This window comes from Hyla sarda, chromosome 3, assembly GCF_029499605.1.
Source record: "Hyla sarda isolate aHylSar1 chromosome 3, aHylSar1.hap1, whole genome shotgun sequence".
NCBI lineage: Eukaryota > Metazoa > Chordata > Amphibia > Anura > Hylidae > Hyla > Hyla sarda.
The window spans coordinates 125,279,681-125,294,947 of record NC_079191.1 but is presented as its reverse complement, the minus strand read 5'-3'; the positions used below and the strand labels follow the sequence as shown (position 1 = coordinate 125,294,947).

The following is a 15,267-nucleotide window of genomic DNA, read 5'->3' as shown; positions in this document are numbered from 1 at the left end:
GTGTGTGAACCCAGCCCTGTTGCTACATGGGAATATTATGAAACAATGTAGCAGAATAAGAAACAAACACTCTGGGAGACAACTGTAAACAAAACAATAGAAAACATCCTAAAACCAAGTGGGAGGAGTAGGTAACTCCACATTGTACGACATCAAGGCCTGGGAACATACCCACCATCACCTCATGAACACCTTTCCAATAACCCCAACTCCCAGACCCCCCCCCCCCCCTGAAAATAAAGGAAAGCAGCCACATCGTGTTATGTCACAATGAATCTGTATTCAACATATTTTAAAACATAACAGGAAAAAACAAAAAACAAAATAAAAATAAAATAAAAAAACATGTCCTAGCATGTCCGAGAAATAAAATTACACTTGTTATTAATCTTCCGGTACATCACATTTTTCTCTTTAGAAGATGATCTCCGCGCAATGCTAAAACCATTGCATGCCAAGTAGAAAGTGAGTTCCTAAGACTGCAACCCTTTCTGTGCACACGCTTGTTGGCATGTCACAAAATGGTTAACCAAATACCATCCCCCCCTCCCCTTAAAAATGTGCAAGACATGGAAATGACATTTACAGGCTCAGATATAGGTTCCAGGGACAATAGATCCCTTTGTCCACGCTTGTTCAGTGTGAATACCGAGAGGAAACTGTGAAGTAGTTTGCAGAATAGGAGATAATGGGATTTTGTGGAGATTTCACAGGTTGGCACCGGCTGGAACAGCTGAATTTTGAAGGCACTCTAAGGACACAGGGCGCTGGTGACCCTGGTACACGCATGTCACTATTTCATCATCTATTAAATACATAGCTGGGCATCAAAAGTCAGTTATTGCCAGCGCCTGACGACATAAAAATGAAACAAAAATGGAAACAAAAAAAAAGTAACATTTTTTCACAGCTGATTAAAAAAAAATAATGTTAAAAACAAAATCTTCCCAAATTCCCATTTTAGACAGCAAGTAAACAAAATAGATTTCCCCCTCTCATGCCCACCAGCAGGGCTGCACCCCATGCTACCCACACTGAGTTGGCATCATTGTAGATGTGCAATACTTATGAATGGATACTCTGTAACAATAATCCCACTTTGCATAGAACTTCTGTGAAATGACAGTCCCATCACTCCTGATCGGCCCGGGCACCGTGCCATCTGCTAAACTTTGTCTTCTTTCCTCTGCAGAGCCCAGTGCCCATGATGGTGACATCTCAGCAGGATCCTTCCCTTCAGAGCTGGAAGTCCCCAAGTGATCGAGCGCATTGTAACCCAGGGCCCCCTCAGAGGATGACACAGGAGGAGCAGCACTGGTCGTCCCCATTGGGCTGGGAGGCGTAGTTCATCTGCCGGACTATCTCCGCGAAGAGTTCGTCCACAGAGGCTTTGTTTTTGGCAGAAGTTTCCATGAAAGGACAGTTCCAGTCATCGGCCAGGGCTTTGCCTTCCCCATAGGACACTTCCCTCTCCCCCTCCAGGTCCACCTTGTTTCCCACCAGGATCATGGGCACTCTCTCATACCTCTTGACCCTGATGATCTGGTCCCTCATGGGTTTGATGTCCTGGAAGCTCTGCTGGTTGACCAGGCTGTAGACCAGGATAAAGCCTTGTCCATTCTTGATGTACAGGTCTCTCATGGAAGCGAACTGCTCGGTCCCTGCAGTGTCCAGGATCTCCAGGACTGAGGGGGACGAGTCCACCTCGATCTCCTTCCTGTAGAAGTCCTCAATGGTCGGGTCATATTTCTCTATGAAGGAGCCTGTGACGAACTGGACAGTGAGGGCAGATTTCCCCACCCCGCCTGAGCCCAGCACAACTACTTTGTATTCTCTCATGGCTTCTCGCTGTCTGCCGCTAGGCTGGAGGGAGAGGAGAGGCGCAGCAGCCCTCACTACTTCATCAGCTCCACGTGCAACAAAGAAGCCCGGGCTCCGGAGTGGTGTCAGCCCGCAGCTCTCTCCTACGCTGCCCTGCTGCTCTCCATTCCCTCTCTGAGGCAGCAGCAGCCCACACTCTACTTAGCTTGAATTACACTTGCATTTTGTAGCTACTTTGCATTCATTGGCCGCTCGGCCTGTCAGTCAGGAGAGCCGCCCGCTGATTGGCTCGTCTCATTAGCTGCAGAGAAAGTCTTCTCATTAGTCAGGCATGAGTCATTGGCCATTGGCTGGCAGAGCGCGGCCTGTGATTGGTGGGATCGTTACATGGAGTTTCTGCTCACAAATCCCTCACATGAATCACCTTTCCTCCCAATAATCGCCTCCTGATATTGCATTGTACCATGTTACGAAGGGGAAAAGTCCAGTAGTTTTATCAAGTTATTTATCTGCTCCTAGGAAAGTTGGGTGAGCAACATGATTGCACCAAGTAGTCACTCAGCTCTTCAAAAACCCAAAATGTTTATACTGCCTAGTTGGATAGTCACTGTTTATCTTCTATACCATTGTTTCCCAACCAGGGGGCCTCCAGCTGTTGCAAAACTACAACTCCCAGCATGCCCGGACAGCCAAAGGCTGTCCGGGCATGCTGGGAGTTGTAGTTTTGCAACAGCTGGAAGCACCCTGGTTGGGAAACACTGCTCTATACAATTATGAGTTTTTATTGAAGACTACAGGAAAGCTGTGTGACCAACATGACTGCACAAGGTAGTCACAAAGCTTTCCCAGAAGCCTGAATGACAATAGACACTCCTTTTCTTCTATTCAATTAATCTGAATTTCTATATAGGACTACAGGAAAGCTGTGTGACCAACATGACTGCACAAGATAGTCACAAAGCTTACCTAGAAGCCTGAATGACAATAGACACTCCTTTTCTTCTATTCAATTAATCTGAATTTCTATTAAGGACTACAGGAAAGCTGTTTAATCGCATAAGATTATCACCCAGCTTTCCTATAAACCTGAATGGCAATTCTGCCAGGTTAAATAGTTGCTCAGTGTCTATACAAATAAACAATTTTCATTCAGGACTATATGAAAGCTGTGTGACCAACATGACTGCACTAGATAGTCACAAAGCTTTCCCAGAAACCTGAATGACAATAGACACTCCTTCTCTTCTATCCAATTAATCTGAATTTCTATTTAGGACTACAGTAAAGCTGTGCAATAGCATAAGATTATCACCCAGCTTTCCTATAAACCTGAATGGCAATGCTGCCAAGTTAAATAGTTGCTCAGTATCTATACAAATAAACTCAATTTTCATTCAGGACTATATGAAAGCTGTGTGACCAACATGACTGCACTAGGTAGTCACAAAGCTTTCCTAGAAACCTGAATGACAATAGACACTCCTCTTCTATCTAATTAATCTGTATTTCTATTTAGGACTACAGGAAAGCTGTGTAATTATATGAAATAATCACCCATCTTTTCTATAAACCTGAATGGCAATGCTGCCAAGTTAAATAGTTGCTTAGTATCTATACAAATAAACTCAATTTTCATTCAGGACTATATGAAAGCTGTGTGAGCAACATGATTGCACCAAGTAGTCACTCAGCTCTTCAAGAACCCAACATGTTTATACTGCCTAGTTGGATAGTCACTGTTTATCTTCTATACCATTGTTTCCCAACCAGGGTGCCTCCAGCTGTTGCAAAACTACAACTCCCAGCATGCCCGGACAGCCAAAGGCTGTCCGGGCATGCTGGGAGTTGTGGTTTTGCAACAGCTGGAAGCACCCTGGTTGGGAAACACTGCTCTGTACAAATACAAGTTTTATCACCCAGCTTTCCTATAAACCTGAATGGCAATGCTGCCAAGTTAAATAGTTGCTTAGTATCTATACAAATAAACTCAATTTTCATTCAGGACTATATGAAAGCTGTGTGACCAAGATGATTGCACAAAGGAGTCACCCAGCTTTCCAAGAAACCTGAATGGCAATGCGGCCTAATCAAATAGAAAATCCTCATCCTCTTTAAAATATGAATTTTCATTCAGGACTACGGGAAAGCCGTGTGGCCAATATGATTGCACAAAGTAGTCACCAGGCTTTCCTAGAAAACTGAATGGCAATACTGCCTAGTCAAATAGAAAATCCTCATCCTCTATAAAAATAGGAATTTTAATTCAGGTCTACAGAAAAGCTGTGTGACCAATGAGATTGTACAAGGTAGTCATCAGGCTTTCCTAGAAACCTGAATGGCAATATTACCTACTCAAATAGACATGCAATCTAAATTTTAATTCAGGACTACAAGAATCTGTGTAATTGCATAAAATAGTCACCCAACTTTTCTAGAAGTCTGAATGGAATGGCAATACAGCCTTCTTAAATAGTTGCTGCTCCCCTATACAAACAAACTGAATTTTTATTCAGGACTATAGGAAAGTTGTGTGACAAGGTGCTCACCAGGCTTTCCTAGAAACTGGAATGGCAATTCTACCTAGTTAGATGCTCCTTCTCTACACAAATAAACTTAATTTTAATTTAGGGACTATATGAAAGCTGTATGACCAATATGATTGCACCAAGTAGTCACCCAGCTTTCCTAGAAACTTGAATGGCAACACCGCCTAATTTAATAGTTGCCCGTGTACTACGCAAAATATTTGAATTTTCTTTCAGAACTACAGGAAAGCTGTGTAAATGCAAAAAGTATTCACCCAGCTCTCCTAGAAATCTGAATGGCAATACAGCCTTCTTAAATAGTTGCTGTTCCTCCATACAAATAAAAATTATTTTTATTCAGGACTATAGGAAAGATGTGTGACCAACACGATTGCACAAGGTAACCACCCATCTTTCCTACAAACCAGAATGACAATGCTGCCTTCTTAAAGGGGTACTCCGGTGGAAAACTATTTATTTTCAATCAACTGGTGCCAGAAACAGATTTGTAAATTACTTCTATTAAAAATCTTAATCCTTCAAGTACTTATTAGCTGCTGAATACTACAGAGAAAATTATTTTCTTTTTGGAACACAGTGCTCTCTGCTGACATCTCTGTCCATTTTAGGAACTGTCCAGAGCAGCACATGTTTGCTATGGGGATTTTCTCCTACTTTGTACAGTTCCTAAAATGGACAGAGATGTCAGCAGAGAGTACTGTGCTCGGAATGTCAGCAGAGAGCTCTGTGTTCCAAAAAGAAAAGAATTTCCTCTGTAGCATTCAGCAGCTAATAAGTACTGGAAGAACTATTATTTTTATTTTTTTTTATAATAGAAGTAATTTACACATCTGTTTAACTTTCTGGCACCAGTTGATTTTTTAAAAATACGTTTTCCACCGGAGTACCCCTTTAAAAAGTTGCTGCTCCTCCATACAAATAAGCAGAATTTTCATTAAAAACTATAGGAAATCTGAGTGACACCACTGCGGATGTTGTATTCATGAACATTGTCAACTATAACCAAAAAAGTCATCTAAAATATTAGACTGGGGTACAAAAGTGACACGTTAAATCGCCCTTCTCTGGGTTAGAATAAGTGACTGACAACTCAATAAATTTGCGTTTCCCAACCTGGGTGCCTCCAGCTGTTGCAAAACTACAATTCCCAGCAGGCCCAGACAGCCTTCGGCTGTCTGGGCCTGCTTGGAGTTGTAGTTTAGCAACAGCTGGAGGCACCCTGGTTGGGAAATACTGAAATAGATTCCTGTCAATATTGTCGATCTATAATTTCCAGCATGCCCAGACAGCCTTAAAAGGGTACTCTGGTGGAAAACTTTTAAAAAAAATCATCTGGTGCCAGAAATGTAAACAGATTTGTAAATTGTAAATATTAAAAAAATCTTAATCCTCCCAGTACTTATTAGCTGCTGAATACTACAAAGGAAATTATTTTCTTTTTGGAACACAGAGCTCTCTGCTGACATCATGACCACAGTGTTCTCTGCTGACATCTCTGTCCATTTTAGGAACTGTCCAGAGCAGCATATGTTTTCTATGGGAATCTTCTCCTACTCTGGACAGTTCTTAAAGGGGTACTCCGGCCCTGAGACATCTTATCCCCTATCTAAAGGATAGGGGATAAGATGTCTCACCGCGGGGGTCCCACCGCTGGGGACCCCCGCAATCGTGTATTTGCCACCCACCTGTTTGAGCTGCACACCGCGGTGCCAGCTCACAAACTGCCGGGTTGCGACTATGGGGCCATCACGCCCCCTACCATAGACTTGCATAGCGATACTCCGGCCCCGTGGTGTTTGTGAGCTGGCACCGTGGCGTGCAGCTCAAACAGGTGGGCGACGAACACAAGATTGCTGGGGTCCCCAGTGGCGGGACCCCCGCAGTGAGACATCTTATCCCCTATCCTTTGGATAGGGGATAAGATTTCTCAGGGCCGGAGTACCCCTTTAAAATGGACAGAGATGTCAGCAGAGAGCACTGTGCTCGTGATGTCAGCAGAGAGCTCTGTGTAACAAAAGGAAAATAATTTCTTCTGTAGTATTTAGCAGCTAATAAGTACTGGAAGGATTAAGATTTTTTTTTAATAGAAGTAATTTACAAATCTGTTTAACTTTCTGGCACCAGTTGATTTTTTTTTTTTTTTTTAAATCAACTGGTGCCAGAAAGTTAAACAGATTTCTAAATGACTTCTATTAAAAAATCTTAATCCTTCTAGTACTTTTTAGAAGATTCTTTTCTTTTTGAATTTCTTTTTTGTCTTGTCCACAGTGCTCTCTGCTGACACCTGATGCCCATATGAGGAACTGTCCAGAGCAGGAGAAAAATCCCCATAGCAAACCTATGATGTTCTAGCCAGTTCCTGACACGGACAGAGGTGTCAGCAGAGAGCACTGTGGACAAGACAAAAAAAGGAATTCATAAAGCAAAGAATTTCCTCTGTAGCATACAGCTGCTAATAAGTACTGGATGGATAATGATTTTTTTAATAGAAGCAATTTACAAATCTGTTTAACTTTCTGGCACCAGTTCATAAAAAAAAAATAATAATAATAAAAAAAAAGGTTTTCCACTGGAGTACCCCTTTAAATTCATCATTGACAGGAGATTTACAGCCTATAGTGATAATATATATGGTCACATATGTGATAGGCTCACAAACAAGTGTTTGTTCTTTTGCTGTCCCTCTTACATTATTTTGGAGTAAGTATTCCATGGAATGCTCATTTTCCCAATAATAGATCCATGTGAAAGGAAACTTTCCCCACCATGCAATATACACCAAGCCCTAAGCCTAGGTACAGTAATATCCCTAAAAGGGGTAGCCCTGCTCTGGAACCTGACTCCTCCTATATAACCCTAGTGCCTATACAGGGGTACCCCTTAGTGTTATGTAACCATATATATACTATAGCACTTGTTTAAACAACAAAGACAAACAAAAAACAAAACAAAAAAAAAAAGTAGTCCAACTAGACACACACCAATTATGTGACCTAATACTCCTAAATCAGTCTTTTTGGCCCCGACATCCATAAGAAATCATTTTACAAAAGACCTGAGCGTTTCCAATCAAACAGCCCCAGTATATTGAAACAAACCATATTCAATTGGGCTCATCAGGGGACGTAAACTGCAGAGATGTGGTAAGTTAAGTCGGGATTCTGTGGCATAAGTTTGGCCTTATAGAAATATAGAAAGGCACATACCGTATTTTTCGCCCTATAGGACGCACCGGCGTATAAGACGCACCCTATTTTTAGGTGCAAAATCTAAAAAATTAAAGATTTTGAACCCAATAGTGGTCTTCAACCTGCGGACCTCCAGATGTTGCAAAACTACAACTCCCAGCATGCCCGGACAGCCATTGGCTGTCCGGGCATGCTGGGAGTTGTAGTTTTGCAACATCTGTAGGTCCGCAGATTGAAGACCACTGCATAGGAGGTAATACTCACGTGTCCCCGCCGCTCCGGACCTATCACTGCTGCCCTGGATGTCGCTCCATCGCTGTCGCCGGGTTCCTGTCGCTCTGCTGCCGGCCTGCTGCTGAACGTCTCTGCTGCCGGCCTGCTGCTGAACGTCTCTGCTGCCGGCCGGGTATCCTCGCTCTCCGTCGCCATCATCATGTCGTTACGCACGCCGACGCACGTACGCGACGACGTGATGACGACGGAGGAGAGCGCCGCCCATACAGAGGATCCCTGAACGGAGAAGACACCGAGGAGGCAGGTAAGGTCCCCCCCGGTGTCCTGTAAGCACTAACCCGGCTATTCAGTCGGGCTGTTCGGGACCGCCGCGGTGAAATTGCGGCGGTCCCGAACAGCCCGACTGAACAGCCGGGTTAGTGTCACTTTCGCTTCAGACGCGGCGGTCAGCTTTGATCGCCGCGTCTGAAGAGTTAATACAGGGCATAACCACGATCGGTGATGTCCTGTATTAGCCGCGGGTTCCGGCCATTGATGGCCGCAGGGACCGCCGCGATAGGGGTGTATTCACCGTATAAGACGCACCAACTTTTTCCCCCCAGTTTTAGGGAAGAAAAAGTGCGTCTTATACGGTAAAAATACGGTAAATGCTTTGGGCTGTGGTTTAGAACCCTGCTCAGCTTGTTAAATGTTGATCTAAGGCTTCTTTCACACTTCAAAATTCTCCATATTTAAACATCCGTACGAAGTTCAGCTGAAAACGGCAGTAACCAAATTCTATACAAAACAAAAAAGAAGAAAGATCTGACCGGCACTGCCTCTCGCTGTATAGGGGGATCTAGGTGTGCAGATGACTAGCTGGAGGTTGCGTGTAGAGTAGCGGTGGTGCTCTGGCTGGGCACTGTGTAGATCAGCAAAAATATGAAAGATGAAAGTAGTCGACAACTCACCGGTGCTTCTCACTCTTCTTTATTAAAGACAATACTCACATAGCACAAACAGAGGGGAGGGACACAGTAGGGGGGGGGGGGGGGGTGTATGTGGAAGGTGACAGCAGCCGCTGTTTCGCACGGGTTACGTACTTCGTCTGGCCTTTACAAAATCCTATACGGCCGTTAGAAAATCCCATTATAGTCTATGGGATTTTTCTAGTAGTCGTTTTAACCCATTATAGCCTTTTATTAATAACGGCCGTTATTTTGTGACGGAAGATAGCAACGGGAAAAATAGTTAAAGGGGTACTCCGGTGAAAACCTTTTTTCTTTTAAATCAACTCGTGGCAGAAAGTTAAACATATTTGTAAATTACTTCTATTAAAAAAATCTTAATCCTTCCAGTACTTATTAGCTGCTGAATGCTATAGAGGAAATTCCTTTCTTTTTGGAACACTGATGACATCACGAGCACAGTGCTCTCTGCTGGCATCTCTGTCCATTTTATCAACCAGTGCATAGCAATTGTATGCTAAGGGCAGCATGGTGGCTCAGTGGTTAGCACTGCTGCCTTACAGTGCTGGGGACTTGGGTTCAAATCCTACTAAGGACAACATTAAATAAAGCGTTATTCTTATTATTATAACGTCAGCAGAGAGAACTGTGCTCGTGATGTCATCAGAGAGCATTCCAAAAAGAAAAGAATTTCCTCTGTAGTATTCAGAAGCTAATAAGTACAGGAAGGATTAAGATTTTTTTATAGAAGTAATTTACAAATATGTTTAACTTTCTGCCACCAGTTGATTTAAAAGAAAAAGGGTTTTCACCGGAGTACCCCTTTAATGAACTATTTCTCCCGTTACTATCTTCCATCAAAAAATAACGTTCATTATTAACAACGGGTTAAAACGGCTATTAGAAAAATCCCATAGACTATAATGGGATTTTCTAACGGCCGTATAGGATTTTGTAACTGTTATTTTCAGCTGATTTTCAGACAGGACTTCGTACGGATGTTTAAAAACTGAGAATTGTGTAGTTTGAAAGGGGACTAAAAGTGATGAAATATCCTAATGGAAAAATCCCTTTAACCTGTTAAGGACCCAGGGCGTACCTGCGTCATAGCGGGTCGGGCCCGGCCGTTGTCTAACAACGGCCGGGACCCATGGCTTATAGCGCGCGGCATGGATCGTGGTGCCGCGCGCTATTAACCTTTCAAAGTTGAACGCCGCGTCTAAAGTGAAACTAAATCACTGCCGGTTAGCTCAGGGAGCTGTTCGGGATCACCGCGGCATAATCGCGGCATCCCGAACAGCTTACAAGACAGCCGGAGGATCCCTACCTGCCTCCATGCTGTCTGATCGCCGAATGACTGCTCAGTGCCTGAGATCAGGCATGAGCAGTCAAGCGGCAGAATCATTGATCAATGGTTTCCTATGAGAAACCATTGAACAATGTAAAAGATCAGTGTGTGCAGTGTTATAGGTCCCTATGGGAGCTATAACACTGCAAAAAAAAAGTGAATAAAGATCATTTAACCCCTTCCATAATAAAAGTTTGAATCACCCCCCCCCTTTTCCCGTTTAAAAAAAAAAACAAAACTGTGTAAATAAAAATAAATAAATGTGATATCGCCGCGTGCGGAAATGTCCGATTAATAAAAATATATTGTTAATTAAACCGCATGGTCAATGGCGTACATGCCAAAAAATTCCAAAGTCCAAAATAGTGCATTTTTGGTCACTTTTTATATCATGAAAAAATGAAATGATCAATAAGCCCTAGCAATGTAAAAATGGTACCACTATAAACTTCAGATCATGGCGCAAAAAATGAGCCCTCATACCACCCCATATGCATAAAAATAAAAAGAATTATAGGGGTCAGAAGATGACAATTTTAAACGTATACATTTTCCTGCATGTAGTTATGATTTTTTCCAGAAGTCCGACAAAATCAAACCTATACAAGAAGGGTATCATTTTAATCGTATGGACCTACAGAATAGAGAGAAGGTGCAATTTTTTCCGAAAATTTACTGAGTAGAAACGGAAGCCCCCAAAATTTACAAAGTGGTGTTTTTTTTTTTTTCAATTTTGTCTCACAATGAATTTTTTTTCTGCTTTGCCACAGATTTTTGGGTAAAATGACTGACGTCCTTACAAAGTAGAATTGGTGGTGCAAAAAAATAAGCCATCATATGGATTTTTATGTGCAAAATTGAAAGAGTTATGATTTTTTAAAGGTAAGGAGGAAAAAACGAAAATGCAAAAACGGAAAAACCCCGGATCCTTAAGGGGTTAAATAGAATTGTACTGCTCGTTCTCTTGCGCTAAACCCAGTATATTGCATTATAATGCAGAGGAAGAGCTGTAAAATAAGTCCACTGGTTAGGTGCTGCATTGTGATAGAAAATTATTTTATTCCTAATGCGTCACCGTGCATCGGAGACAGGGAGCCCGCTGACTGAGCTCCCCTGCCTCATTCATATTTACTCCCTGGCCCGCCCCCAGCTTGATTATTCAAATTCTTCAATCTTACGTCACTAGGAAGTGAGAGTTGGGGGAAGGTGAACTGAGGGCGCAATGGCAATGAATCTATTTTCTACGCAGCACCTAACCAACTAATTTAAGTAAGTGAATCCTCATTTTATAGCTCTTCACTTGCACTATAACTCAGTATCCCAGGTTTAATGTGGGTGAACCAGCTGTCAGATTCTCTTTAAGGACGAGCATTATACAGCTGCATTTCGGCATCCATTTACAGTCACAAGTCCTGGCCTGACCACAGGTCTAAGGAAACTGACAGCATTATAAATTCCTATGATGCTTTCAGTTCAGGTCATGTAGTCAGAACTGGACTTGTGGCTGTAATACAGACATCGAAGTATAGTACAATCCCTTCTATCTGGCATTTGATAAGTTAGTTTTCAGCACTGACCTGCTGCCAGGTTCCTTTTTCTGGAGAATACCGGACAGCTGCAGCATACAGTACCCTATACCTACATGACTATTCATAGGTCAATAAATACAAGTAATAAAATTAAACTTGTTGTGATGGTAGGGAACATACACTGCTCAAAAAAATAAAGGGAACACTAAGATAACACATCCTAGATCTGAATGAATGAACTAATCGTATGAAATACTTTCGTCTTTACATAGTTGAATGTGCTGACAACAAAATCACACAAAAATTATCGTTGTTATCAATGGAAATCAAATTTATCAACCCATGGAGGTCTGGATATGGAGTCACACTCAAAATCAAAGTGGAAAACCACACTATAGGCTGATCCAACTTTGATGTAATGTCCTTAAAACAAGTCAAAATGAGGCTCAGTAGTGTGTGTGGACTCCACGTGCCCATATGACCTTCCTACAATGCCTGGGCATGCTCCTGATGAGGTGGCTCCTGGACAGTCTGTGGTGCAAAGTGGTGTTGGTGGATGGAGCGAGACATGATGTCCCAAATGTGCTCAATCGGATTCAGGTCTGGGGAATGGGCGGGTCAGTCCATAGCATCAATGCCTTCCTCTTGCAGGAACTGCAGACACACTCCAGCCACATGAGGTCTAGCATTGTCTTGCATTAGGAGGAACCCAGGGCCAACCGCACCAGCATATGGTCTCACAAGGGGTCTGAGGATCTCATCTCAGTACCTAATGGCAGTCAGACTACCTCTGGCAAGCACATGGAGGGCTGTTCTGCCCCCCCCAAAGGAAATGCCACCCCACACCCTTACTGACCCACTGGCAAACCGGTCATGCTGGAGGATGTTGCAGGCAGCAGAACGTTCTCCACGGCGTCTCCAGACTCTGTCACCTCTGTCACATGTGCTCAGTGTGAACCTGCTTATATCTGTGAAGAGCACAAGGCGCCAGTGGCAAATTTGCCAATCTTGGTGTTCTCAAACACATTTGAGAGTACACATGTACATTTGTGGCCTGCTGGAGGTCATTTTGCAGGGCTCTGGCAGTGCTCCTCCTGCTCCTCCTTGCACAAAGGTGGAGGTAACGGTCCTGCTGCTGTGTTGTTGCCCTCCTACAGCCTCCTCCACGTCTCCTGATGTTCTGGCCTGTCTCCTGGTAGTGCCTCCATGCTCTGGACACTACGCTGACAAACACAGCAAACCTTTTTACCACGGCTCACATTGATGTGCCATCCTGGATGAGCTGCACTACCTGAGCCACTTGTGTGGGTTGTAGACTCCGTCTCATGCTACCACTAGAGTGAAAGCACTGCCATCATTCAAAAGTGACCAGAACATCGGCCAAGAAGCATAGGAACTGAGAAGTGGTCTGTGGTCACCACCTGCAGAACCACACCTTTATTGGGGGTGTCTTGCTAATTGCCTATAATTTCCACCTATTGTCTGTTCCATTTGCACAACAGCATGTGAAATTGATTGTCAATCAGTGTTGCTTCCTGAGTGGACAGTGTGATTTCACAGAAGTGGGATTGACTTGGAGTTACATTGTGTTGTTTAAGTGTTCCCTTTATTTTCATAATAACAGGATATTCTGTTTGACATTTTAAGAGGGGTTGGGTTTCTTGGCCAAGATTACATTTAATTTAAATTCTGATTCTAGGTTGCTTTTTATATTCAACCATTAAATGGATCATACTAATAGTACTATACGTACAACGCCTTCAAAGATGTTTTGCCTGTTAAATTTATAGGTGCTATTTCTGAACAACCAGAAACACCCATGAAAATATAATAAATTATATATAATAACTTTTAAGGTATTTATAAAATGTGATCACCCTGGACTGCTTTGAACAGTCTAAATATGATAAATATGATAAAATATTTAGCATGTTTTTATACTATATTAAAAACCATAAAAATAATAAAGATAAAAAAAATCTATTTAATAAAAAAATAAAATTCTTATTATTGTAACAATTTTGCTAATGCTTATCAGTTGTGAAAGAACCTGTAGCCTTTTAGGGATGAATCTAAAGAGTAGAAGCAAAGAATATTTTACAGTTGTTTCTAGTCATAAATTATTATTATTATTATTTTGTGAGTGAATCAGCACGTTATAAATGTACATGCATGCAGCCATGTTATCCTGAGCAATCCACCATAACACTATACTAATTTACACTGCTCAATCTGTATTGCGGATTCAGGTTTTACAGGATCCATGATGAATCTTTTGATCCTCTGAGATCAGTTTTGTCATGATGGTTAAGTCTGTCTGATCTCTCTTATTTTTAGGACATAAAAGTATTATACCTCTATATATTTTGTCCATCAAAGATCAATAGAAACTCTAGGAAAAACAAACAGCTAACAATAAGTGTGAAAATGGCCTAAATGTGGCCATACACATCAGACTAGGGGTGCTGTTACATATGTCGGCAATCTGGCTCAGTTTTTGATCAAACTGATCATTAAACTGATCCCATAAAATAGAACACTTCAGAATAATCGGATCCCTTGAACCAACAGATGGGGGAATGCAGTGTTACCCAGCCTTTTGAAATATCTTAGCACCAGACCATACCACAACTAATGCACTTTGCCATAAGTTTTGGCATCAACTGTGGCAAAAGATCCGGCTCAGTACTGAGCCAGATCACCGGGTATATGTAACGACACCCTAACATGAGCAAAACCCACTGATCTTCATTAGGTGTTTTGACAACATCATTCATCAGCTATTGGGGGTCTGTTGACTTTCAAAAACTTCCTTTGTTCTCCTTGTACTGTAGTTAAAAGGAAATTAACTGCAACCAGATTTTCCCTTTTCCCTATGTTTTCTCTCCCTGTTGTCAGATTTGCAAAACTGTTAACAATAAAACGTTTAAAAAAGAACCATAACTGCCAAACATCAGATACTACTATTCTCTGGTACTCTGCCCCTAGACATCTTATCCCCTATCCAAAGGACCCCCGCGATCTCGGCTGCGGCACCCCACACATCTGGTGCAGGGAGCGAACTTCCCTCCGTGCTGGATGAATGGCAATGTGCGCGGAGGCTCGTGATGTCTTGTTCTGCTCATGACGTCACGGCCAAGCCCGTCAATGATGGCTGTCACGGCCACGCCCCCGCAAGTCTATGTGAGGGGCTGTGATGGCCGTCATTGAGGGGCATGGCCATGACGTCACGAGCCTTCGCCCGCATTGCCAGTCATCCGGCGTGGAGCGAAGTTCGCTCTGTGCACCGGATGTGTGGGGTGCCGCAGCCGAGATCACGAGGTCCGATGCTCTAACTGAACGCTGGGTGCAGCAAGGAGATTGCAGAGGTCCCCAGTGGCGGGACCGTCGTGGTCAGACATATTTTCCCCTATCCTTTGCATAGGGGATAAGATTTCTAGGGGCGGAGTACCCCTTTAACACCTTAAGGACCCAGCCCATTTTCACTTTAAGGACCCAGCAATTTTTTGCACATCTGACCATGTTCACTTTAAGCATTAATAACTCTGGAATGCTTTTACTTTTCGTTCTGATTCCAATATTGTTTTTTTGTAACATATTCTACTTTATGTTAGTGGTAAAATTTTGTCGATACTTGCATCATTTCTTGGTGAA

At 42.7% G+C, this 15,267-nt stretch overlaps 1 protein-coding gene across 2 annotated transcripts; it reads right to left on the bottom strand.

Annotated features, from left to right (window-relative positions):
• Nucleotides 1-260: 260 nt before the first annotated feature.
• On the bottom strand, nucleotides 261-8,054 carry RAP2B (RAP2B, member of RAS oncogene family). Of its 2 annotated transcripts, XM_056564988.1 has the most exons (2): nucleotides 8,036-8,054; nucleotides 261-1,823 (listed from the first exon to the last, which is right to left on the bottom strand). In XM_056564988.1, the coding sequence occupies exons 1-2, from the start codon at nucleotides 8,052-8,054 to the stop codon at nucleotides 1,288-1,290; spliced, it is 555 nt and encodes a 184-aa protein (XP_056420963.1). In that variant the 3' UTR covers nucleotides 261-1,287. The 2 variants fall into 2 exon arrangements, with proteins under 2 accessions (XP_056420963.1, XP_056420962.1); XM_056564987.1 differs by lacking the exon at nucleotides 8,036-8,054 and having other exon boundaries at nucleotides 261-2,229.
• Between the last annotated feature and the right edge of the window lie 7,213 nt (nucleotides 8,055-15,267).